At 34.3% G+C, this 26,627-nt stretch overlaps 2 protein-coding genes across 4 annotated transcripts in view; one reads left to right on the top strand and one right to left on the bottom strand.

The window, feature by feature from the left end:
- Positions 1-26,627, bottom strand: part of LOC111043922 (cholecystokinin receptor) — a 119,402-nt gene that overhangs the window by 32,400 nt on the left and 60,375 nt on the right. The window lies entirely within an intron of this gene.
- LOC120350372 lies at positions 5,010-7,630 on the top strand. Of its 2 annotated transcripts, none has more exons than XM_039423452.1 (2): positions 5,010-5,367; positions 6,961-7,630. In XM_039423452.1, exons 1-2 carry the CDS (start codon positions 5,110-5,112, stop codon positions 7,468-7,470), a joined length of 768 nt encoding a protein of 255 aa, XP_039279386.1. In that variant the 5' UTR covers positions 5,010-5,109; the 3' UTR covers positions 7,471-7,630. The 2 variants fall into 2 exon arrangements, 1 of the variants encoding a protein (XP_039279386.1); XR_005570725.1 differs by having other exon boundaries at positions 5,013-5,367; positions 6,941-7,630.

Here is a 26,627-nt window from a genome sequence, read left to right as displayed (position 1 = left end):
TGAATTTGATCATAATTGTTGGTGCCATTTTCGAGGAAATCGCGAAAAGCCCTGTTTGTGACAGCATTTTTGCCATTTTAGCCGTCATCTTGAATTGCATTTGATAGAAATTGTTCGTGTCGGATCCTTATATTGTAAGGACCTCAAGCTCCAAATTTCGTATAGAAATTTAGAAATTGGGGTACCTCCATTTTTTTGTAAAGCAATACTTTCCTTACCTATGGTCATAGGACAAGGAAAGTAATAAAGTTTATCAAAACTTCGAGATGTTTCTTTGATTTTATAGTTCTGATCGATGAAACCACCATTTGATCAAGTAGTTATTCAATAAAGGCATACAACTTTTGAATTGCCATGTTTAGAAATCAATTTTTTGATTAATGTCAAATCTGTATGTCCCCTTCTCAATAATAGCTTGTATGATTTTTCTTGTGAGTTTTTCAGAAATATCCATGATGTGACAAGCTAAAACTACAAAATTTGAAGAACTATAAAACATTATTATGACTCATTCATGATAAAGACTTGCAAATATTTTCAATCTCTTCCTCACAAAAGTCGAATATCTTATATTAAGCGAGCAATTTCTGTATTTATATACCTGGTTATTTTTATATCTGGCCATTTATGTTTTACGGATCTCGAGAACGGCTCTAACGAATTTCACGAAATTTGGAACATAGTAGGTTTATGATATAAAGATTCGATTGCACTAGGTCTCATTCTTTGGAAAACTCGCTGAACGACATTAAAAGGATAATTCATCCTTGAAAAATAGATGATAATTTCGTCGTCTCTCGATATCAGAGGATGCGTGTGCCTGTGTGGGAGCGAGACAGAATTCATCCTTGAAAAACAGATGATAATTTCGTCGTCTCTCGATAACAGAAGATGCGTGTGCCTGTGTGGAAGAGAGACAGAATTATTTCCAGCTGTGTAATCATAATCAATCAGCGAGAAATTTTATCTAGCTAGGCAATTTAATCGATTTGATCAACATAATTTGATTTGTTGACATGACATGATAATCCTCCTAAACTAGAGTATATAATAATTTTCAAAGTTGATCATTATTTGACAATTTCAAGTGATTAGTGAGTGTTATTTTGTTATTCGATTTGGTTTGTATATAATCTAAATTATAATTTTTTTTGTTTTCAAATGTTTGAACAGAAGATTGAACCTGAATTCAAGTGTATGGAACATAACCTACTTTTTGGACTATTTATAGTGTATAAATCAAAATTCGGGAAAGAAACAGTTTTGGGCTGTGCCTGTTAGTACTTCCCCAATAATTTCAAAGAATCGCGTTCGGTTTATCAAAAGTTAATAAATAAATAACGAGCGAAGCTCGGTGCTCCGATATTGAATATTTATGATGAAAACATCTGTACAGTAATAATATTATTTGCCATCATGAAAAATCCAAGATCGAGAACACCATTAGGAATGAAAGAACCAAAAATCATGATAATAATGGTGTTCTCGATCTTGGATTTTTCATGATGACAAATAATATTATCACTGTACAGATGTTTTCATCATAAATATTCAATATCGGAGCACCGAGCTTCGCTCGTTATTTAGTTAAATTAGCAGAAAGTGTTTCTAATTTTAAAGTCCTTTCGCACTAATAAACCATAAATTAAAATAGATAGAAACCAACCTGGCTCACGCCGGTTTGAACTCAAATCATGTAATCTTTTAAAGGTCGAACAGACCTAAAATTCTATCTTCTGCCCCAGAATTCTAGATTAATTCAACATCGATGCTATTCCTGAAAGCTTATTCTATGATAATAGCAGTAATCTTTGTCTCGCTACTGAAGAGTTTGCAATTCAAGAGCCTTTAAGCTCGTAAGAATCTCAGGGTTATAGTTTTATTGCCCAGTCCCACATCAAGAGTGAATCTAAAGCCTATCTCGAATTTCAAAAGATAGAGTTAATTATCCTCCCTTTTGAAGTTTCTATCGTGCTCCCACTTCAACTTTGAATGATTTTAAGCGTGATAGACCATGTCGCGCTACCGTATATGGACGGTACAGGCACAGAATTTCCTATCTTGTCAAACAACGTCCACATTATATTGAACGAATTCAGACGAGATAAAGAATCTCTTTTCATCCTCTTCTTTGCTGTCCACTATGAAGGAAGTTGCATTGTAGGAATTAGTTGCCTCTCAGTGATAGTAGGCTTACTGCGATAAAGCAGAAGCGGTGGTGAACGCGAGAAGAGTAGCAAAATGACCTAAGAACTTTACTAGATAAATTCAAACTGGAAGACCATGAAGGGATAAAGGTTTCTGAAGTTTCATCTGTTTGACGCCTACTGATTTTGAATAGTTGTTTCTGATGTTGAGGATTTGATTACGTATGAGATAATTTATTGAACTATAATTTTATGATAAACTAGCAGGTAACCCGTGCTCTGCAAGGGTCTATATTAAAAACTTGACAAACTGAAAACTAGACTAGCTGAAATCTTGAAGAATTTAAAATAGGCCTATAACCATCCTCGGTAAACAAGGAATTTACATGTGGAATTTCAAATTAATCAGTCCAGTAGTTCAGACGTGATGATGCGTCATTCGTGAATTTCCTATTCCATACGTGTATTCTTTTCTCTATCAAATTATGGATTACTACAAATTACTTTTCTTTCTTATGCTTTTTCTCTTGCTGAGGATTAAGCTCACATGAACTCTGGGTTTGTGCGTGGGTAATGAGACGAATGTTGATGAGAGATGATTGCACCTACAGCTGCTCTAGGAGGGTTCCGAATCACTGGGAAGAACTTTAAAATGCTCTTGAGAGGAGTTCGCCTCTAAGTGGTCATCCTTACAAAGGGAGTAGCTGGCGCATAAAGCTTAAGCTCAACTTACATCGAAAGCTTATCAGCGCGACCACAAAATCAAATCGCTTCCCAATTTTATTATGTTTTCAAGTCAATTTCGTTAACGAAGAAACACGATCTGTATAATATGTTTTTTGAGAATGTCTCGTTGATTTATGACAGCATTCGGAAGTAATTGTAAAATGTACAAACCCTAAAGGCCATTCCACACAGCACGTGGCGTGCGTGGCTGGACGCATGCCACGCCGGCCACGCTAGCCACATGCCAATTCACACCGCCACGACTGTTGCGATGCTATACCGGCCACGTTTCCCGTCAGTATGCAGGAAGATGTCAACTCCGACGGTCCCGTGGTGTGAATCTGGATTTTCTTGTGACTTACCTTGGTTTGATGACTCCAACAGCAGCAGTAGTAATGATAATGAGCTGTTTTTATTGTATTCGGTGACAGCACGGGACCAGTGGGTACATCCAATCAATAAAAAAAGGACGACCTATGGCGAATTCCATAATTTAATGCGCGACCTTGAGGCTGACAATGATATCCTTTGCAGATGATACTGCAGCTATTTTTCACGGTAATTCATGGAATGAAGTTCATACTATAGCTGAAAATAATATGCTTTTAATTAAGAAGTGGTTAGATAAGAATACCTTAAGTTTAAATATTGAAAAAACTAATTACATAACTTTCTCTGCAAATAGAGTAAGGCAGCCTAACGAGAATCAAGATTTGAGACTACATTCTCAGTGCAATTTAAACTTGGGTAATTGTGATTGTCCCACCATTAAAAAAGTCAATAATACTAAGTATTTGGGAATTATAATTGATGAAAACCTTAAATGAGATGTTCATATTGAATACATATGTAGAAAAATTAGATATTTATCTTTTAAATTTTATCAAGTTAACATAATTCTTAATAAGAACCACCTGAAAATGATGTATCATGCTCTAATCAAGTCAATTCTGCAGTATGGCATAGTTGTTTGGGGAGGCTGTTTCAACTGTCATATTGCTGAATTATTTGTAGCACAAAAACTGATAATTAAAACTATATTAAGCAAACCCAGGCTCTATCCAACGGATATGGTTTTTAGTGATTTTTAGGTCATGACTATACGTCAATTATACATAAAAACCGTAATTGAGTACTTAATAAAATATAGATCCGATTTTCCTCTCACAATAAACTCTACTCTTAATTATTATAATCTAAGGGCCACTGCTAACAAATATGTAACCTATAACACTAATATTGAATGTATAAGGAGTGTATGTATAATTGATTTACATAGGTACTAAAATAATAAACCTCATTCCAAATCACTTTCTCATGGACAATAAGATCAGCGGAAAAATTAAACTGGATATAAAAAACTAGACATACAGTAATTTCTTCTTTCCATTTAGATATATGACTCGAGATTTCTGCTCCAGCATTTTTTTTCATTAGTTTTTTCATTTTTCAGTGGACTCGCTTACCTTTATTTTGAGTACCTATTCCTCTGTTTTCTTCCTTCCCCCATTTCTCCCTTCCTTTTTTCCTCATTACTTCTCTTTTTTGGGAAACCATAGTTGGCTAGGTATCTTCCTCTCTTTTTTTTCTCTTCTCCAACACACCCAAACACTAAGCCCATGGTTTTTTATATTTGTAACATTTTATTGTGTTTAAATCTTTACAAATCTTTGTAATTTTTTTTTGTCTTGTTTTGTGTGTTTTTTAATAAATTGAATTGAATTGAATTGAATAGTATACGTTCTATACGATAGTATACGTCTAGTATACGTTCTGCGCATGCTCGGACCAAAACGTGGCCGGACACGTTTGAAAAGATCGCTCAGAGAGCGAACGGTAGCCACGCGTGGCTAGTATAGCAAGCGTTGCCGCTTGGCCGTGGCTGCTATGTGAATTGCTTCATTTGATTAGCTGGGAAGCGATGTTTTGAAAAGTAGCTAGCGTGCGTCCAGCTACGCACGCCACGTGCTGTGTGTAATGGCCTTAAAACATCGAAAACGGACGACTTGAGCTTAAAATCTAAAGTAAGAATTCGCTAGACTCGTTTAACTGGATGTTCTTAAAATACTATCAAGTTTTTAACTCTATCTTGTTGTGACAACTCAGCTGTCTTCATCTAAACGAATAAGGTATCAATAATTATTGATGATTCAGTTTAGTCCATTCAATTGCACTCCATTCTAACCAAACATTACAATTTGAATGGGTTATGATAAAATTTAAGTAAAAATATAAAATGAATTCCACTAGTAACAACGAAAGTAAATCTGACGTATTTATCAATGATATATTGTCTACTGTTGGAGAGTGCAATGATTTATATGTGATGAATACAGATTCCATTACTAATTCCCAACAAAAATGTCCATGTTCATCCAAGAAAAATGAACAGAAAGCGTCAATCACTTGGAATACTCAAACTGAAACAGGAGCGTTGAACTACAATGATCTTATGAGACATTTGGAGTTATGGTCAACAGACTTACAAGAAATGGTAAATATATAAATATTAACTAACTCTATAAAATATATTTGTAAAATAAAGAAGCAAATTCTATACTATTTAGCAAATAGGAACGCGCACTGTTTTCAACCTAGAAGGGTGCGCAGAGAAACTCTCTCAAGTGACGTATTTTAGCCTACCGCCCTCAGTTTTCCAAGTCTTGGGAAAGTTGAAAAGTTGTACTGGATTAACTTGTTTTTCTATTCAAATTTTTCACAACCTTGGATGTTATTATTCTCTGTAATAAGCTATCTAGTTTAGTCACTTCTATCAAAAGTATTGTATTAATGGTAGATTTATACAATCAATGCAATTTTTCTATTTTTCAATTTATCTATAAATTAAATCGTTACACTTGAAAATAATTTATTATGCCTATTTGTAAATTTTTGAAACAGTAACCAGCAGATCATTCCATCATCAACTAAAAATCTGTTTGTGCAATAACTAAGATTGTTTAATAATAATTGTGAGGGTTGATTCAAGTTTAAGCTTGTCAGTTCAATCCATAGAGCATGCACAAACCATAGCATGCATGCACCATAGAGAGTTGTACACAAACTAGGCCACTTGTCATGAACATTAATCCCAGTCAAAACTGCCTGGATAAATATGATTAAAATGTTATCAAAATCTCAACATTCCATTGCTTCATGAGTATGCTGTATGAGTGGGAGGAAAACTTTGAAATATTTCGTAGCTTTCAAGTGAATGTTTTGTGGAAGTTTTTGCTTCAGAATAGTTGTAAAGTTCCATACAAGATTGAGCTTTTCATCAATAATCTCTCTGCTTCCATGATGGCTTGCGATTCTCGAGTTGAGGAAACATTCCCTATGCAATTTTATCGCTGTTGATTTGAATTGTCGAAGAAATACGAGTAATACAGTAAACTGATTCTATATACACATGGATCAGAAAACCTTAGAAATAATTGAAAACTCATAGGCTTACATTTGATAGGCTCTTATAGGATTCACCACTTTTCCATCATCTCTGATCGAGATTAACTACCTCAAATCAAATCAGATTTGATTTATTCAGTGAGTTGCATGAAAAAGACAAGCTTCGCAACATTGAATCATCACAATCAATAATAAAACACAGAACATTATAGTGCAAGGAGGAGACGTCAAAGACAACACTGCCTCTAGGAGCACCCTACTATCGCCCTCATGGACGATTCATCCCCTGCTTCTTCTCGAATGTTCCGTCTTTCCTTTTCAGAATGAAATTTTTACCACTCTTTCAAAGACATTTTGCACATGTGTATCTTATTATCTTATATTGAATACATTCTCATCGTCTTCTTGATAATCATTATAATTGATGTGAATCCTTTCAATCTGCATCCTCTATTGTGTTTCTTGTTCTGTTTGGAATCATACATGAGGCTAGTGGCTAGAAGTATTGGCGGAGGGATACCTCAAAAATACTGATACAATATTATTGAACGTTTTAGTTCTTGTAAAAAATAAATGCGTATTACAGTCAATACAAAAATATATTTCTATTTTATAATAATGAGATAATAAATTCACATTCTAGTAAGATTTTTATTCTTCAGGAAAACAATAAATATTTCAGGAAAATCTATTCCAAAACCAAGCACAGGAGATGAACAGCAGAGATTCCACAATCATAAACCATCATTCTCTTCTTCAAAAGTTATTGAAGACAGTCTCTGAAAGTTCTTATCAGCATGACAACATGGAGATTCTATTAAATATCATTGACAAGGATTTTGAAAAGTTGGAGATCTCAGTCAGTTGCTTAGAGAGCATCACTAAGTATGATACTAATAACAATAGAAACATAGAACTACCCATGAGATGTCACATTTTTCATGAAGACCTTAAGCGTCAAGTACTATTCAACGGGATACTCGAGTATTTCTCACTGATTCAGTATTTCAAAGATAGTATCACAGAAGTGGAACTCTACCTGGAAGAATTGGAATATAACGATCCCGGTAAGCAATTGATAAGATTGATGAAGATGAACCATTCTATGCAAAATCGCATGCAAATTCAATTGACAGAAATGGAAATGCTTTGTTTGGATATTGTTGAGAATGCAACGAAAATTCATGCATAAACAGAATTTTGTTGCTCTCATGGTAATGCTTGAGTGAAATATATATTGAGAGAGTTCCCGTTGAATGATTCACACCAGAACGAATTTGCAATTTGAAAAAAGATGAAAAGATGAATTTGATATTTTGTCACCAATATTAAATGAATGAAGTTAATAGTAATTGTTATTGAATTGTTTTCACTGATTATCAGCAATGTTGCATGATTTTTATTATTGTGTGCAAGCTCTATGTTTTGAGATAAGATTGACAGGAACAAGGAACAATGAATAATAATGAAATGGTCTATCACGTATTAACTTATAGGATCGTAGAACAGATGCATTCGAGCAGAGTTCTCGTTGAATGATTAATACTAGAACGAATTTGCAGTTTCAAAAAAGTATTTCATAATCAATATCAGATAAATGATGTAAATTGTAATTGTGATTAATCTGTTCTCACTGATTATGGTTGCATTACTTTGTACATTGTGTACGAGCTATGTTTGAGATAATATTGACAGGAACAAATCTATACTTATAAAATTCTTATCTCACTGACTCACTCACTCACTCACTCACTGATCACGATTTCTGGAAAACTACTGGATGGATTGAAACAAAACTTGGAATATAGCTTCCTTATACGTCCTAGGTGCTCGCTAAGAGATCTTTTGGCGATATTTCAACTCTAAGGGTGCTTTTTAAGGGTTTAAAGTTCGTCTTTTAGCATGTATATTCTTCTTTTCCCAATCTCTTAATCTATATAAATAAAAATCTGGTGTGGCGCACTCACACAACTTCCCTTGCCGTTATGAAAATTTATCACCTGACGCTAGTGTTCCCGCGCATCTCAAGTCTACTATTCAAAGATCCAAGCCAGCTGGTGACAGGACAATAAGGCTGGAGACACACGAAGTTTGCTATCTCTTCATACAATCAACAGTTGCCAGAAGTTTGTAATTGAAATAATAACATTTTCTCGAATTCCGAGATTATTTTCAATTTTAGGTGAAAATGTTACTGAGCATTAATTGAAGAGATTTTCATGCTCAATCTTTTCCACTTGGAATTTTTTGTTTAAATTGTATCTAAAGCCTGATAATTGGGAATCTAAGATCAAACTTTGCATAGATGGGGCGGAGCTCCTGAAATTTTTACAGATATGGGACTTGTGGCAGTTGATAGAGCTTATCAATGACTATTTTAGGTATAAAGTTGATCAAAATCGTTGGAGCCGTTTGCGAGAAAATCGCGAAAAACCCTGTTTTTGACAACATTTTCACCATTTTTTCCGCCATCTTGAATTGCATCAGATCGAAATTGTTCGTGTCGGATCCTTATATTGTAAGGACATTAAGTTCCAAATTTCAAGTCATTCCGTTAATATTGGGAGATGAGATATCGTGTACACACACACTCACACGCACGCTTCAAAAACTACAAAAGTACTGCACCGATTGAGTTGAAATTTTAACATGATATAAAATCCGCATCAAGGATTGTTTTTGGTCCATCAAATTTATAATCCGACTTAAGGACTCTTTCCTACGGTCCTTCAAAGTTTACATGTAATACTTATGGGAGAAGATTTGTGAGCTGGCCTCACACAGAAATAAAAATCAGCTGTTATTGTCTATGAATAAATGAAATGAAATAATGCCGCGGTGCGAACGACGTCCAAACTTGGGTCGTAGAACTCGGAATGCTGTAAATTTAGAATATGCACGGGAAAATCATCAGCAAGGAGATATTCATAATCACCAGCAAGGTGCATTCATCTATATCTAAAAATGCAAACTGCTGTACAACTAGCACATAGGAAGTCCATATTGAGATATAAAATACTGATTGATGGATAATTTTCATAAAAATATAGTGCATCAGATTAAGCAAAGACTATGCACACCTGAGGTGGCGCGGCTTGGTGATACAAAGTGTTGATCTTATGGAGATTGCCTTATCACACTGTTACATGCCATGTCCGAATCAGTGTGTGTGAGTTCTCCCATTCAAACAAATAAGCAAGAAGCACCTGGATGCAAAATGCCGCATCGCGCCTCCTCAGGTGTGCATCCAGCTAAAGTTTGTCATGACATGCATTAACTGTTTGGCGGTACGAAGTTCGCCGGGCCAGCTAGTTATCTATATAAATGAAATCCATTAAAATCCCCCGAAGCCAGTTACTTATTCAAATATCAGTTATTTAAATATTCAGTAACATTTATTAACATTCATTAGTTACAGTTATTACATATTTTAGTTATTAGTCACATATATTCAGTTACTTATTCAGACTTATTATTAATCGATCTTTTTCAATACTTCACCGAGAATGGTAATAGGCCTATTTTCAATTCTTCAAGATTTCAGTAGGTCAAGTTTTTATTTGGACCCTTGCGGAGCACGAGTTACCTGCAAGTTTTTAATAAAAGTTGGTAATTGAAGTAATTACTGGAAAGAGTAATCAATTTTGTACCATTGATTTCTATCGAATCTCTTCGATTCTCCAATTATAATTCCGACATCAGGGTTCATCGTCACTCACCAATTATTTAAAAAGTTTGTGAAGCAATTAATTTCCCAGATATTTTCCAAGGTCACGCATTAGATTTTTTATAAGAGTTTTAAATTCCCTGCATGCTTTGAGTAAGTTAAAGGAGTGAACGGGGGAGCACATGTGATAAAGATACCATAGCTTAAACTACACGTCGATTAATGATATGCATGATCAATTGATTTGTCAGTTATGATTTTATCGTACACGCACATGGAAGAGTATGCTGTCCCGATTATTTGATCAATAGAAAATAATAGGATGGTCGGGATTTGAGGATTGTTAGCATGGGTTAAAGATTTTGAGGTGTGCATCCAGCTAAATTTTGTCATGAGTTGCATCAACTATTTGGCGGTACGAAGTTCGCCGGGCCAGCTAGTTATAATTGAAAATGTCCATATCATATGTTCATTACTATAGAACTATAATCTAGAGAGAGTAACTCTTCGAAACAGTTGTTAACTGGCAACTAAATTGATAATTTTGTCAGGTTGGCATTGAGTTGAGATGACTTCATTAGGTTGGCACCAAGTTGAAGAACTAATTAAAATGCATTATTATTTATCGAGAACAAATTGATTTGGCACTGCTGCTTCAATCAGAGCTATTCCTGGGAGTATGGATAATTTTTATTTCCCATAAAAAGAAACTTTAATAACGGGAGTTGCTTCCATCAATTGATCCTATTCTATCAAGACTAATTTTGTCTGTATATCCGACAAACAGCATCAATGCTCCCCATTCAAACAATGCTGACACATTGATGTGAATCTTACTATAATTTGGTTACTTTAGATCAGATGAAGATAATAATGTTGATGATCGCTACTGTTTCAATTTCAATTATGTTTGACATTTTTGCTTCTTATACCAGTTGTTATTATTATGTGAAATAAGCTCTCATTGAATGAAATCATAATCATTGAAGTCAATTATACTAAGCAAGCAATCTCTGTTTGAATATTTGTGTTTGTGTGTATGTATATATGTCGGACGGCTCTCGAAAACGGCTCTAACGGTTTTGATTAAATCAGGAATATAGTGGCTTTGCGAAAAAAAACATTATTTTGGAACAGGTCTCAACTCTGGGAAAATTCGCTGAAGTTCCTTGAGAAAGGATTATTGGACCCTCAAGTAGCAGCTGATCAGAAAAAAGTTTTCCATAGTCTGTTGAAAACGTAAGACAGTGTGAGCAAATGAAAAAGATTATATGTAGATGAGTTATCAAATTGGCCGACCTTATTTTAAAGTATTCATGGAACATCTGGAAAAATAGATTCAGAAAGTGACCGGATGATAGCAAAATAAATTTAAAATCGATCTCTCCAAACATATGGTAGTTGAATGTATAGTTCATTGTAAGGTGATAGAAATACGATTAATTTCTTCAGCTTCTGTTGTATTGGTTCCTTTGTTGCTCTATGTTTGTACGCAACAATGGCCTTGCCAGTTGCACTGTCTGTTAATTCATAATCCGGACTAACTACCACGAGAACCAATCAGAGAAGCCTTCTTTTAAAAAAAAACCCTGCTCTGATTAATTCTCATGAAATTTAATCCTGATTGAAATTGAACAGGCTTTTGTGCTACTGGGCCTGATATTTTCATGTTTCAAAATCAACTAAAAACTAAATCGAAAAAAAAACATAATATTCCATCAGCTGCTCCTATTTCCTTTCATGATGTCATTACATGACACAAGACAAACCGATTGATATTGATAGATCACAATTAAACAATAGAGTTGTCAATTTACATAGACATTATTGAATTACATCCAAACTTTCATCCCTAAGCTATTGGTTTCAAGCTAAGATCAAAGAAAGAAATCATATAATGGTAGTCAATAATCAAAGTGATTGAATGAACTCTATTCATATTTATGCAAATTCACAAATGATCCCACTTTAATCTTTATGATAGTGAAGTTTAGGACATGAGAAATCAGCCAGAATAAATTTTATACTATCATGAATGGACTCTTATGTATGAATGGACTTCCATGGAAGAAAGAATCAGTGGATTGGCTGCTTTTACACTTTTGGATAAGTGAAACAAAAAGTAAGCGACAGGCTATGCCAAAAATTCCAGAATAAGCAAGAGATCCATGGACACAAGAGTCATGAAATTCCGAATCAACTTAATTTGGAATTTGATCTTCTATTGCATCAAGAAAAAACAAAAATAACATGATCACTGCTAATTTGATAACTGTCAACGGGAAATATTAATTGTCAATGAATAAAGTCGAGGTCGACTCTTAAGCCCCGCCCAATATTCTACAAAATTCGCTGCAAATGGACTACTATTCTACAGAGCACTTCCAACACACCAATTAATTATTCAAATGATTTGAATCAATAGTTTTCATGCCAAGTTGTGGCCTAATCTAAAAAACGATTATAACAATTTTGATAGGATTTAGATCATAAATGTTTCACAAAAACAATTTCATCTTTTAATTCCCGTAGCGAAGCACGGGTGCCCTGCTAGTAAATTATAAAATAGTCTAACGTACTAACTTATAGGCTCTTAGAGCAGATGCAGGCATAATTATTTTGATTTTATTTATAAAAATGTTGTGATTTTTCCTGAGTGGACTCGGACCAATACTATGGTCCCTAACTGCATTGTTGTGTGAGAATCTTCAATAGGGCTCTATGTATTGGAAGATTCCAGTCGACGCTTTTAGTGTATTTCTTTGATGCTGCATAAGATGTAATAAGGAACTTGTGTTGAATCAGTGACGGGAATGATTTATTCCAGCTAACAAAAGAGATCTTATTTGAGAGAGCTGGTGACAATACTCTTAAAAAAGGTCGAATGACAAGACAAGAATCAAGATGTGTTTGGTGCGAGGTGAGTGGGAACTGGGAATTGGAGATGACCAAGGAAGAGTGGAAAGAAAATGATGCAGGCCTACGGCTCACATCACAACCCAGTTCATTAGAATGACTCCTCTCAACATGAAGAGCGGGTGGTAAGGATCTCAGTGGAATGAAGGGACTAGCCCAGTAATCTGGTGTTATCTTACCGTCATTCTCTCTTCTCAATTCCGTTTTCCTTGTTCATCCTACTTTTCCCCATGGAGACGGCCCCACTCCACCACTCGTTATTTTTATTCTTGTCACTGTCAATTCATTTTTCTTTTGTTGAGCCAGTACTTCATCCTTATAATGTAGCTATAAACCCTCTTGTGAATCGCGTTCAATCCAGAAAAGGAAGACTGCTCTCGAAATAAGCGTTGCCCCTGGCTCTTTGATTGGTATTATCAAATTTCAAACAAAAGTAAAGGACACGAATAGAGATTGAGAAAATGGAAAATCATTGATTTTAATGAATTAGTTTGAAAAACATCTAGTGTGGGAAATCCGACATGGAGAACGAGTGAGCTCTTTTTCATACATCAGTAGGCTAGGTTGTGTATTATAAGGTCATTGACATCGGTAGTGTTAAATCCTTGGGCGGGAGGGAGGACGTTAAGGGGAATAACTAAATTCATGCTAGTGGCATTTAACTAAATTCATGGGGCTCCCGTTCGGAGAATGTTAAATAATTGGGTATCGAAACAAAATTAAAACCTTGCTACTGCAATGTTTTTTCCTGTTTGTGTGATTGGAATGATAAAATTACTGAACAGTCATCAACGAAGCACGAGAAGAGTCACAATAGACGAAATATGTAGCTCTGGAAAAGGCAGCTGAAGATTGATGAAATATTTGCATTGCTTCATTTTTCATGTTCTATCAACTTGTAAGTTGTATGTTGAATATTTTATTTGAACAATAGACCAGCGGTTATCAAAAAGAATATCAAAGGTAGTGTTACCGTTGAATGAAAATTGAGAAAGGCAAAACTTATTTGATGAGCGGATTAAAAACCGATAGCTGTGACGTTTTGCTTCAATTATTCTGTGGCATCGCAATTACTTTGATCATTGAATCCTTAATAATCTAAGCTCCTTGAATCTCTTCAATTCATGGAAATCGTATTTCCCAGGTTTCTGAAAGTACGGTGTACCATCGTCTTCTTCTTTGCGCAGCAAGAGGATACTTTTTGGTTTCATTTTCCAGGATTGGAAAGCCTCATTTTATATTGCTGATATCCTTTTATCCATTTCCCTTTGTAATGCGTTCTTTAGAAACATCTGGATTTTTGTTTCTTTGCTGTTATTTATTGAGAATAAAGTTTGATTCTGTGCGATGAAATCTCTCTCAAGGTTTAAGCATATATATATTTTTCTCACTAAAATATGATGTATTATTCGTTCTAATTTCACCGTTAATTGAAATGCAAATAATGAGTGTTATATAATCATACCCAGAACTGATTTTAAATTGTAACAATGAATTATTGCTACTCATGAACTACATTGATGAAAAGTTTGAATTTATTTGACATGATGTGAGGTTAATAGAATTTATTTGCTAGCCTATCCATCTCTTTTCAAGAAAACCTTCAAATTTCCTATCACTTCCCTCATTAATGAAATCAATATTTCAACAAAGATCGTTTTTTATCCCAAGTTTATAACTTTTAACATGATATTTTTTATTTTGTGAGAGGAGAAATTCAGTAAAGAAAACTCTTGTTTCTTTGTTATGATAGAAAGAGCATCGGAAGAAAATGAAAAGAGATTTTTAATTCAACTCATCGTTCACAGATTGATTGATATTCAATTATCGCAGTGACAAACACCATCGTGGACGGACGTGATATGCACATCATAATCAAAGCATGGAGATTTGAGTTGAGCTGTGATGTACAGCTAAGCGTGGCCTACTCTTGTCTAATGATACAACATATCGTTGTTTCTCTAATCTGATGTATGATAAGCGCAGTTCGGTAGCAGATGCTGCAAATTACATTCATTATTAGGGTGAGCTGGAACAAGCTTCCCGATTCTCAGAATCCAGCTTGCCCCCGGAGATTGGTTCATACAAATGAAATCAGTGAATAATTGAATTATTGGTAATTTTCAATCATACAATACTTTTCAATCAAACGGATTCTAATTGCAATTTCAATGAGTATCCACTATTTTATATTTACATAATCAAATGATTGTAATCTACTACGGTTAATTTAATTCATTTTAATAATCATTGATTCTATTGATAGTCAAACGAACAACCCAAGTCCATAAAATACAATGAAACATTATTAAATATTCATTGGACGTATCAGAGCCCCAAAGTAAAGGCATAGCTTTGGAAAGGTCGAACTATAATACAAATTATCATAATGATGAATTAAATATAATACGTCATAATTTACTGATAGGTAAGGTGGTTACTGTGAACAAGATATTGGAAATAGTTTTGAGTGGTTTTAGAGTTTTTGCCTTAACATCTAGCGTCAAGATTGCCAGTGAGATAGACATCTCTTATAACACAATAATTATTATAAGAATAGAGTAATATTATTTCAATGCTATGGATGGGAACTGATAACTTACTGATAGTATGCTACTATAGTCAACCGAACGAAATAGTCCGATAGAAATTTGAACAGATGAGTACCCCTCATGACGTTGCCAATTTTTCAGGTGTATGATATTCGAATATTAACATTAATTCTCATTTATAATCAGCTGCGGACAAAGTTGAACAACTCTATTTGGCAATGTTGCACTCATTTGTTTCGATCGGACTATTTCCATCTGACTATTTTCGTGCGTGTGACTATAACCATAGAGAAACAATAGCGTAAGTTGTGCTATTGTTTATGCTATTGTTTCTCCATGCTATAACTACTGATAGAACAAGTGTGGAGAGAAAGTGATGCTGAAGAATGGCAAGCTCAAATAATCCATAAAAAGAAAGTACAACCGAATGATCCATAAATTGAGTATAGTATCTGGATTGATTCTAGTTCATAATAATTATTTCATAGTATTTATAGAATCCTGGCGAATATAATTGGTGGAAAATTTCATTTCATCATTCCATAAATTTGATGTCTCAGCGAACAATATTGCTGAAGCTATTCTGTGGTTGAACACTAGTAAGATCCCTGAGTTGTAGAACTCGCTCATGAACTATATTAGTGATTTTGAAATGTTCAAAATTATTCTGCTTCACAAAGGGCAACAATTCTTCAAAGGACGCTTCGTCTGTTTGCCAACTTCTAAAAGGGCGTCAGCGGTTATTGTTACGGGGAAAAATTTGATTTATTATTACAAAACACAAATCAGCAGTAAGCTAGATGTATAAGCTAGATGCGGTGTCACCATGACATTCTTCTTTCAAGGCTTGATAACTATGGAATAACAGGAGTCGCATGGAATCTGTTCAAGAGCTACCTATCAAACCGAACAAAATGTGTCAGAGTCAATGGATGTATAAGCAACAAGCTGACTGTAAAGTTTGGAATGCCACAAGGAACAGTACTAGGACCAATTCTTCTTCTTCTCTACATAAATCCATCATGCAACATGGATATCAATGGATCAATCACCACCTTTGAAGATGACAGTGTTCTACTGTTCTCTGAACCGACCTGAAAGATGACACTGTTCTACTGTTCTCTGAACCGACCTGAAAGATGACCTGGAAAGAAGCTGAGACTGGTCTTCGGAGGGTGTTTCACTGATTGAGTGAATATCTGCTGACATTGAACCATGAGAGAACCTTCTTTCTGACCTTTTCGGCGACTCAACATGGACAGCCAACAGGAGATGAGATAGTAATCAAGAATAAACGGAATAACACTTCATACACAGTTCACAAGAAACAGTCACAGAAAAACCTGGGAGTTACAATGGACTCTTTTCTGCGCTGGGATCATCATCCCAATGAATTATGCGGGAGACTAAGGAAGACCATCTACAGATTCAGGTTTCTGAGGACACTGGTCGACAAGGGATGTCTAAGAGTTATCCACTTCTCTCTAGCACAGTCACTCATGCTGTATGGGATAGTAGGATAGGGAGGTACATGCTTCTTGCACATCGAACCGCTCCTCAGGGTACAGAAGCTGATCATGAGGGTCATCAACCAGAAGCCTCCACGCTATTCATTAGACCAGCTATTCAAGAAGTTTGACGTGATGGATCCTAGACAGGGTCCATCACGTCCTTGGGCTCTTGTGTAATCTGCATAGTATCTCCATCAAGAAGATACTATGCAGATTACACAAGAACCCAACAACATTTCAAACCAGAAACCACAACCACAACACCAGATACAGGAATCTTCTCATCACCAGTGTTGCAAGGGGGGCACTATACCAGAGACATTCCAATAATTTTGCACCAAAATTATATAATCTACTTCCTGCAAACTTTAAACAGATTAATAATCATCCTAGGAAGTTCAAAACAATAGTACACAATTGGTTGATGATCAAAGGGAGACAGAACATAGAAAACATTATTTCAAACAACAACTGACCAACTAGTGACTTACCAAACACCAACTAATTAATAATATGCACAAAAAAACAAACAAAACCTACTCTAGAACATGGTACGCCATAATGGAGTAGGTCAATTTCCACACAGAAAAAATTACACAAGTAGAGGACACATTATAAGAATTTTTTGTAACTAGCTATTGTATGTAATTGTAATTTATCTGATATTTTGTGTAATTGATGTTATAGTTTTAGTTTTTTTTTGGCAAATGAACATTTCATTTATTATTTATTTATTCTAACGTCCTTTTAGGGAGTTCATATGCCCAGCTGGCAGTAGTCGGTAAAGCAAATGAGATTAAAGAATTTTTACGTTCAATCCTGCTGGAATAAAAATACCACAGTGTTCCTACCAGCTCTTCAAGGAGCTTATATAAAATTCTGCTATCAGGATGACAATAGCTACTCAGGATGACTCCGCAATCATACATGCTGAAGATATAGATAAATATAAGGGTTCTAAATATTGTGCAAGACAATATGGTATCGACACCAATCCAACTCGCTGCCATCTGACAAAGGGGTCGGCAATGTGAGATAATACCGAGTGGGATCAAAGGCGACACTTGATCAGAATTCCTTCTATTAATTTATAGCACTGCTTCAACTTAATTCTATGACCCTGTGTTTCTGTCAATTCAATTTCGGTAATGATGTTGAACATTTTAAATAAATCTTGAGAATGTAATATTTCTGAAGATTTGATAATCAATGCTGTATATCGCTGATATATCCAACACATTCGATGACGAATGTAGTTGGTTGATAATTTTATTAATATGTCAATAATGAGAAAATGAGCTAATACAAGATTGGTCATGCAAGAAAACAGGATTATAAATGGAAGGTACACCATTCACAAATAAAAATAATATAATATTTTACATAGAGATTCATTGAGCAATAATAAAATATGGAACAATAAATATAAAAACAATATGAGAGTATTTGCAAGAAAAATATCACAGTGGTAGCTCACTAAAATTTTACTATGCTTACTAGCATCAAATAATAAATCTTGTATTTTTACTATCAGCATATAATATATTATATGGCTCAATCTGTCAACTTGCTTTCGCTTGTTGAATAAAATTTATAATTCTGTATTCCAACAATATCAAATATTAAATATTATTAAATCGCATGGTTTGAGTTCGGCCTCCAGTGGAATTAAGATAAAATAAATTATCTTATATTAGTAGTCCAGGCAAAGAATGCACAAATAAAGGTAAAGAGGGAAAAGTTTGGAACAAACTTTTCAACTCCATAGATCTTTTAGGGATAGTTAGAGGATTAACATATCAAAAGTCTTCACCCCTACCCCCTGTGCTAAAGGGATGGAGGTGGTTTGAAAGTACCATTTTCTCATTTTTCGCATATCTCGGAAACTATGCATGTTACGAACATTTGTATCCTGTGAAAAATTGAAGCTTACAAAATTACCAACAAGTCTGTCTTCTACATTTTTTCCATATCTCTAATAGTTTCTGAGATAATCTGCTCTTGAAGGTGAGAAATTTTTTGAAAAAACACTTCTGCCTTTAATTTTTTTCATATTTTCGGCCTTAAAATTTTTGAACGATTGATGAAAAAAATCCGTGCTGATTATGAGCTGATAGAGCATCGAATTATCTTCAATTCTATGTATATTTACACTATTTTATTCACTATAACGCATTGTTTCCAAGATATAAGCATGTAAGTAATAAGTGGAAAATGCAACTTTCTAACCACCCTACTCCCTTCATCACATGATCTAGGGGTTGGAATATTTGATATGCTCACCTCCAAACTAGTCTCAACAAAGCTGCAAAGCCAAAAATTGTGTTCCAAACATTCCCTTCAAATTTCATTGTGTTCCAAACATTCCCTTCAAATTTCATTATCAACTAATCTATTGTTGCTGAACAGAAACGTTCACTCTCAACACTAAAACTGCTGCAACACTGGTAGGGAAATGCGTAAAATAGTGTAAATATACATCAAATTGAAGATAATTCGATGTTCTATCAGCTCATAATCAGAAAGGATTTTTTCATCAATCGTTCAGAAATTATAAGGCCGGAAATATGAAAAAAATGGATGCAGACGTGTTTTTTCAAAAAATGTCTCATCTTCAAGAGCGGATATCTCAGGAACTGTAAGAGATATGTAAAAAATGTAAGGGACAAGACTTGTTGGTGATTTTGTAAGCTTCAATTTTGCACAGAATACAATTGTTCATAAGATGCATAGTTTCCGAGATATATGCGAAAAATGAGAAAATGGTACTTTCAAACCACCCCCACCCCTTTAACACAGGGGGTAGTGGTGAGGACTTTTGATATGTTAATCCTCTAACTATTCTCAAAAGAGATGTGGAGTTGAAAATTGTGTTCCAAATTTTTCCCTCTATAATCTTCCGTTGACTGGACTATAGAAACTTTGAGCTTTTTTTGTAATTCTTTTATGTAATACTGATATTAAAAATATTAAAATGAGCATATAGAATAAATTAAATGTCGATAGATACTAATTCTGTGAATACTTAAATCTTTGATTTTCATTAGTGTTCTTAATAAGACTTTCCCTTATCTTTAATTAAATGCGCAAGTAATTATAAATCAAGCTTGATTTTCAAATATAACCCTCGACGAGCTAGTTTTATTATATTCACAAATGCGTAGCACTGAGGATCCTCTAAAATATTTCATATCTCACGTGCGAAGATTTTTCCCAAACTTAAAGATGTGGCATGGATTCCGCCTCGTTTGTCTTGTGCCTTATTAGTCTGGTGGGCTGATGTCGTCTTCTCCAGTAGGGAAATAATTAATTCAATAACTCTTGTCATATAGCAACTTTACTGAGTTATAAGAACTTTAATCAATAATACAATTCAAATTTAAACTTGGGCATAATTCACTTTAAATACGGGTTCAGTCTGTGAATCTCAATTTTTGCTTGTGACTGGTGGGTCGCCAGAGTTCCGCCTGCACTGGAAGCCGCCACTCACAAAAAAATGGTCAGTTTTTACGGATGCAACCAAAGTGGAACAGTGAAAGACAAACTGGGTCTATTCCTATTTTACATCTATCATTTTTTGGCAGCAATGAACCTGTATTCCTCTTAGTTTGTAGTAACATGGAAAAGGCTGAAAAGTGAATAGGCCTATTAAAAGTGTTCATTATAGGAATTATCACTAGTTTCAGTAATATTCTTATATTGGGGAATTCCATCATATTCAGGGAATCAAATTTATGAAAACATGAATGTTAATATCATGTTTTCTCAAATCTCCTTCTAGTATCTAACTGTATTGGAAACAAAACTAAGATATTTATAGGCTCAGATATAATATGCTCAGATCAGAAAAAGTGGTCAATTTGCGTTTAAAGGCTAGTAATTCCAATATTATTTATGATCATCATCCTTGCTCTACTCAACAGAAAAATTCTATTGACCGAACCGTTGACTGCTTCCTGCTTGATCAGATACTCGAAATTGATAGTTGGATATGATGAATAGAATGGAATACTATTTATTAATTATACAAAGTGTATTGAAATGAAATTATTATTTATATTATCTGCCATATTACCGGTATCTGCCATACCATTATGCTAAAAATAAGAAACTAGGTACCCTACTGTATAGGGACACCTTATGTATGAATCCATGATTAAAATGATGTAGCATGTTAAATTATTCAACTTTTCGAATGATTTCTATCCTTCTATAGCATAGGCAGAAGCTGTATGTAGTACGTTTTCCAGGAATAGTGATAATAAATGAATGAAAATTTTATCACTACGAAATTCTTGTTCGATTTATTGTGAATTTTATTGGAAATCAAGGTATCATTGAGGTCAAGAAAATCTAATGCATTTAGATTTAATGCAGTTTGCTGGACCCTGCAAGTTACATTTTGATTTTGTGAAATTGAACTTGGCGGTTAAACTGGAAAGCAGTTTGTACCGGCGGAAGTACTGTATCAGGAACCAAAAATATTTACATTCAGTTATAACAGTTTAATGGCTTTGAAGCTATTGCTATTCAACTAAAACCCTAAAATTGAATAAATGAATAGAACCTAACAATACATTTCAGCTAGTACAGTAAATAAAAGTTATATACATAATAATTATGTCATGTCTTCGAAAAATAACAAACAATACCATACTTATAAATTACATGCTTGTGGGATCAGAATATTCAATGATCCTCAATAACATTGTCCTTCATAATATTCAACAAACAATATGAATCTGAACTCATTGACAAAATAATCATCCACAGCTCTGTAGAAAGAAGCCACTTTTGACGAGTTGGAAAACGCTACCTGCGTTTGGTCAATAGAATTTTATGGCCGGGGGTGGTGGATTTCTGCGAGTAGACCAAGCTTGTCGTGTGCGTGTAGCGACAAGCTGGATAGAAAAAAACCTAGTTTCTCGACGTCCCAGTTTGATGAAATAGCCTAATTTGTCCCATTTTTTTGGTTGTGGTGGTTTTAAGGGCAGGCGGTTCTCTGCGACCCCACTCTGGTGACCACTGGCAAGCAAGTGAGAGATCTCCCTTTTGTCTTTTCCTACGATACTTCCTGTTTCCAAATTAGCATATAATTCAAATACTTGCTATGATTGGTGGATTTCACCAAATCCTTTTGACGTAATTTGGCTCTAGCAAATAGTTCACAATACAAATACATAATATATTAAAATAAACAAATATTTTTCACATTCGAATAATAATATATTATTACTCTTCTTCTTCTTCTTCTTCACTTCAAGGATTAGGTTTGTTGAAGAGCCTGTTCTAGCACCCATCTTTTCCTCGGTCTTCCCTCGTCTCTTTTCCCAGTAGGTTTATAGCATTTAGCCTCCAAAGGTATTCGTCCAGGAGGCATTCTATTCAAATGACTACACCACTTCATTCTGTTTTGAATGAGTTTTCCATCATATTATTACAATTTTTAAAAATACCATGTGATGGCTTTTTGAAATATATACGTTTAGCACCTACCAAATACTAGACTCTGATTGGTACATCACTAATTCTTGTACAAATTGTATTACTGCGCTCATTGAAACTGAATCCCATTTCCCTTTATTTTATTATAATGTTTATGTTTTTTTTACTGGTATTTATACAATAAATATTTTTGTGTTTTCTTAAACGTTTTATGTCCCTTATTTGGCATGCTAGAATTCACAAAACCCCTTTGTCCTCGTTCTATTGAGTAATGTATGCTTGCAATTATTTTGCTTGAAGGTATCTGACTGAATTTCAGATATAAGGCTTGACCGCTGTTGATGTTGCCGACAGGCATTACCAAAGAACCTAACCTCAGTACTTTATTATTATTTTTATTAAATAATTAAAAAATGACTTCCATTTTCGTACTGTTGCCAATAATCATAGTATTTAGAGTCGTTATTATCTTATCTCTTCCCTTTGACTGATAATACAGTTGATGATATTGTTTTCTGGTTTCTTTCAATGAGACATAGCAATTCTTGTTACAAATAAATTTGAGGTGTATCAAAATGCACCATTATATTATTTATTTTCTTATGCTCTTTCAATGTTATTTTTCTATATCCTCGAGAAGAACGAAGGAATGAGTCTATTTCGTTAGCCAACGAACTGGATTGTTGAGATTATTCGACCGTTTGAGGCTGTTCAAAGAAAATTTGTTGATAATTTGAAGTTGATTGATGAAAGTAATTGGATTTGAACGTCGAACAAACAAACCCACAAGTGAACAACACACAATAGTCTGGGCGCAAATGTCATGAATAAGGCACTCCGTGGTCATTTTTGGGTAACAGCCATGGAATATGTCTCAACTTCTTCGTTAGGTCAAGCATAATAAGGATCGTGATGATGATAAGTCGAAATCACAGGTTAACATCTCAGAAACAAGATGGCCGCCAAAATTTTCAGAGTTTTGCTATATAGCTTGTATTTCAGTTACCGTTCAGAATATTCAACCGTTTTTTAGACGAAAATATTTTTAAAATCTTCCTCTACAGTTATTTTCTATTAAATTTTCCTCTAAAACGCATATTTTTTCATAATAACCTTTAAAAGCCCAAAAAACTTTTTTTCTAAATTTTTTTCAAATTTCATTCCATTATAACTTTTTTTATGCAAGAGATATAGATCAATTTTGAACCTATGAAATTTGGAGCGTCTTTTCAACTTTGGAACGATATATCTTCATGCGCTGTGCGTCTAAAAATGAGTTTTCCAGTGCCCTCCAAAGAAAACCCTGCATGTTCTCTGGTGCGTTTTCCATACGCATGCGGTAACAAACTAGAACTATAAAATCGATTTTTTCATGACTACTTCATGATAGAGACTTGCAAATGGTCTCAATCTCTCCGTTACAACAAGCCGAATGAGAATATTGATGATGGTAACAACGAAAATATTTGACATCATTGAAAAATTCAAGATAGCGGTCATTATTGACAAAAATTTCCATAGCGCTTGCTATTCAGTTATTGTGAAAGAAAATGGATTGGTTTCACCACCAAAGTGTTTAGAATTAACCAAACTATGATATTTGAGAGGATCGTCTCATTTCGACCACTCTTTTCATGATTTATTCAACTTCAAAAACTCGAAACATACATTTTTCGAAGACAACGTTTCACTTTCCACCCTGTAAATGCATTCGCAGTAGACATACACTTCTAGTGTTATAGGAACAGTGTTTTAGAATATTTCCAAAGCTTTATAATGACATCTGGTTGGAGTCTGTAAGTCCATATTCCACGGCTGGAGCGTCATCGGAAAAAGAGAGAAAAGAACTGTTTGTGGAGAACACGCTTTTCCACCAAATAACAATCCCAACAATATTAGAAAACCGTGAAACGCATGACTCCTTGAAGGTACAGACATGGGAATGGTATCAATCTCTTTGTAATGATGTGTAGAGAGAGATTATCTATGATGGCAATCTCAAAAATGTTTGTCATCATGAAAAAAAAATGATGGCGGTAAAAATATGTCGATCTTCAATTCTGTAATTCTAATAATGCCGAGGATATCGGATTAATTCAGCCATTTGGAAGCTCCAAAATAATCATAATACAATATCCGAGAGATTTATCTAATTCCAACAACTTTTATTATGGTGAATATAGCTTCAAACTCTTGAAAAGCATAATAGTTACGCTATGATACTGTGAGATTTGACGAGCTGAACGGTTCAACTGCCAACTGTTTCAGTTTCTCACAAAATGCTCAAAATAGGCACTAGATGAATATTGATGTCGAGAGGGGCTAAGACTCTCCCGAGAGAAAGCTTATTATATAAATAAAATACGGGGGTGCAAATGGTTTTTCGTAAAGAGTGAGTAAAAGTAAATTTGAAAACTGCAATTTGCACACTAAGCCTGCTAAATTAGTAGAGCCACTACCGGTAACTTATAGACTTCCAAGAATGACTATTTCTTGTGCACGAATTTCATTCACAATTTAGGAATTTCTGTAGTCGATTCAAGACATGTACGGTATACGATTTGACACATTGGCAAAGTTTGGTTGGTTTAAGTTGGCTCAGGCAGAACAGGCACATCCTTCAAGGCTTCAGCCATTCTCTCAAATTACCGTCTAATGTGTTGAAGATTCTTCTTATTAACTCATCATCTACTGTCGTTCATTTTAACTACTCTGATTAAAACTTTGTGAGCGATTTCTGATCATTGATGAACAATAAATCCATGTTTAGAATTTAAAATGTCTAGATCCTTATGGGTGAGGGGGGAAGCAAGACACTTTTTGCAAAAAATTTTGCAAGACAAACCATATTTATTGGAATTACAGAAATCATCTTATTCCAATGTTGATGTATTCAGATTAGCCAGGTTTTGAGCATGTGTACTGTTCCAATCTGTGAAATAGAAAGACATCTTGAGAAAGATATTGGAGAAACCTTTTGCTGCTGTGAATTAATCAATACTTCAAATCAATGTTCTACATCAATGATAGGAATACAAACTTTTCAAGAATAAATAATGATACCTTATAATAATAATAGTTTCTCTGATTGCCAATTCTCTGATTGATATGTGAACAAATTGCTTTCAATTTACAGTGGAGCTATGATGCATGGCGTTTGTATTGCAGAACAGGATTTCTATGATATTTATACCAGTTTGGAAGCTATATATCAACACAAACTCTTTCATAATCATTATATATTAATCAGTAATATCAGTAGAATTTCGATGCTGGCAAGCTCAATCTTAAAAAAAGATCATGCTGGCCAAAATATTAATAGAGTATTACCGTATACGACTAAAATTGGGAGATATAAGCACCTTCTCCATTAGATGCCGCTTAATTTGTGAAGCAATACAAAATTTATTTCATTTTATGTGTACCATATGGAGCTAATAAGATAATCTCAAGTCTGTCGGACATCAGAGAGAAGATGAATGTCATGAAGATAATAATATGTTTATTTATTTACAATGCAAATGAAACTAATAATAACATTGGTAGATAAAATAGTAAGGTAGTCATTGTGCTATTCTTCTTCCAAATTTATATATGATGACAAAGTCCAAGATAAGATTAGAATTTCACGTGTACGATTATTATAATATTCCAGTCCAAAATAAACAATAAAACTATAAATTTTGAATTTGGATGGCTTGAACTAATAAATTTATTAGTGGCTAGAATAATATGGAAATATAGGATAATATCATAGAATACAACATGCTGTATTTGTATTTTGTGGTAATATGAAAGGAAAGTGACTTTTCTTCAGCTTTTTAATGATATATCATATAATATGGTTTTGGAACTTATGTTGAGTGGAATGTCACTTGTCTGTGCAGAATTGCTCTTATGAAGTACAGTGCTGCCAGATTTCCCAGAATCCAGAGATCCTGTGAGCTAATTCTGTGAAAGAAAGAGCGAAGAAGAGAGCTTGGAACTTTTTCTAGAATCACCATAAAAACTCCTATTGTTATATTCGGATAGCATTATGTTTTTTTTTAATTGAATTATTTAACTAGTGAGTTACTTGGATTATAATTGTCTTACCTCGCATAGAGCATTCCAACTAGTCCGTGCAAACCTTAGTTTGCAGCACGGGGCTTTATGGGCTCAACAGGTATATGCCCAAAACTGTCCCTTTTCAAATTTATAGGTACTACCGACAAAATCAAACTCTAGGTTAAGCTACTATCACTCATCAAAATAACAT

This window comes from Nilaparvata lugens, chromosome 3 (genome assembly GCF_014356525.2).
Source record: "Nilaparvata lugens isolate BPH chromosome 3, ASM1435652v1, whole genome shotgun sequence".
Lineage (NCBI taxonomy): Eukaryota > Metazoa > Arthropoda > Insecta > Hemiptera > Delphacidae > Nilaparvata > Nilaparvata lugens.
The sequence above is the reverse complement of the archived record's forward strand: the minus strand, read 5'-3'. Positions and strand labels throughout refer to the sequence as shown.

Bases quoted from the DNA above. Each gene is read 5' to 3' on its own strand.
- LOC120350372 (XM_039423452.1), top strand. From the start codon at position 5,110: ATGAATTCCACTAGTAACAACGAAAGTAAATCTGACGTATTTATCAAT. The intron at 5,368-6,960 runs GTAAATATATAA...TAAATATTTCAG, and splicing joins CAACAGACTTACAAGAAATG to GAAAATCTATTCCAAAACCA.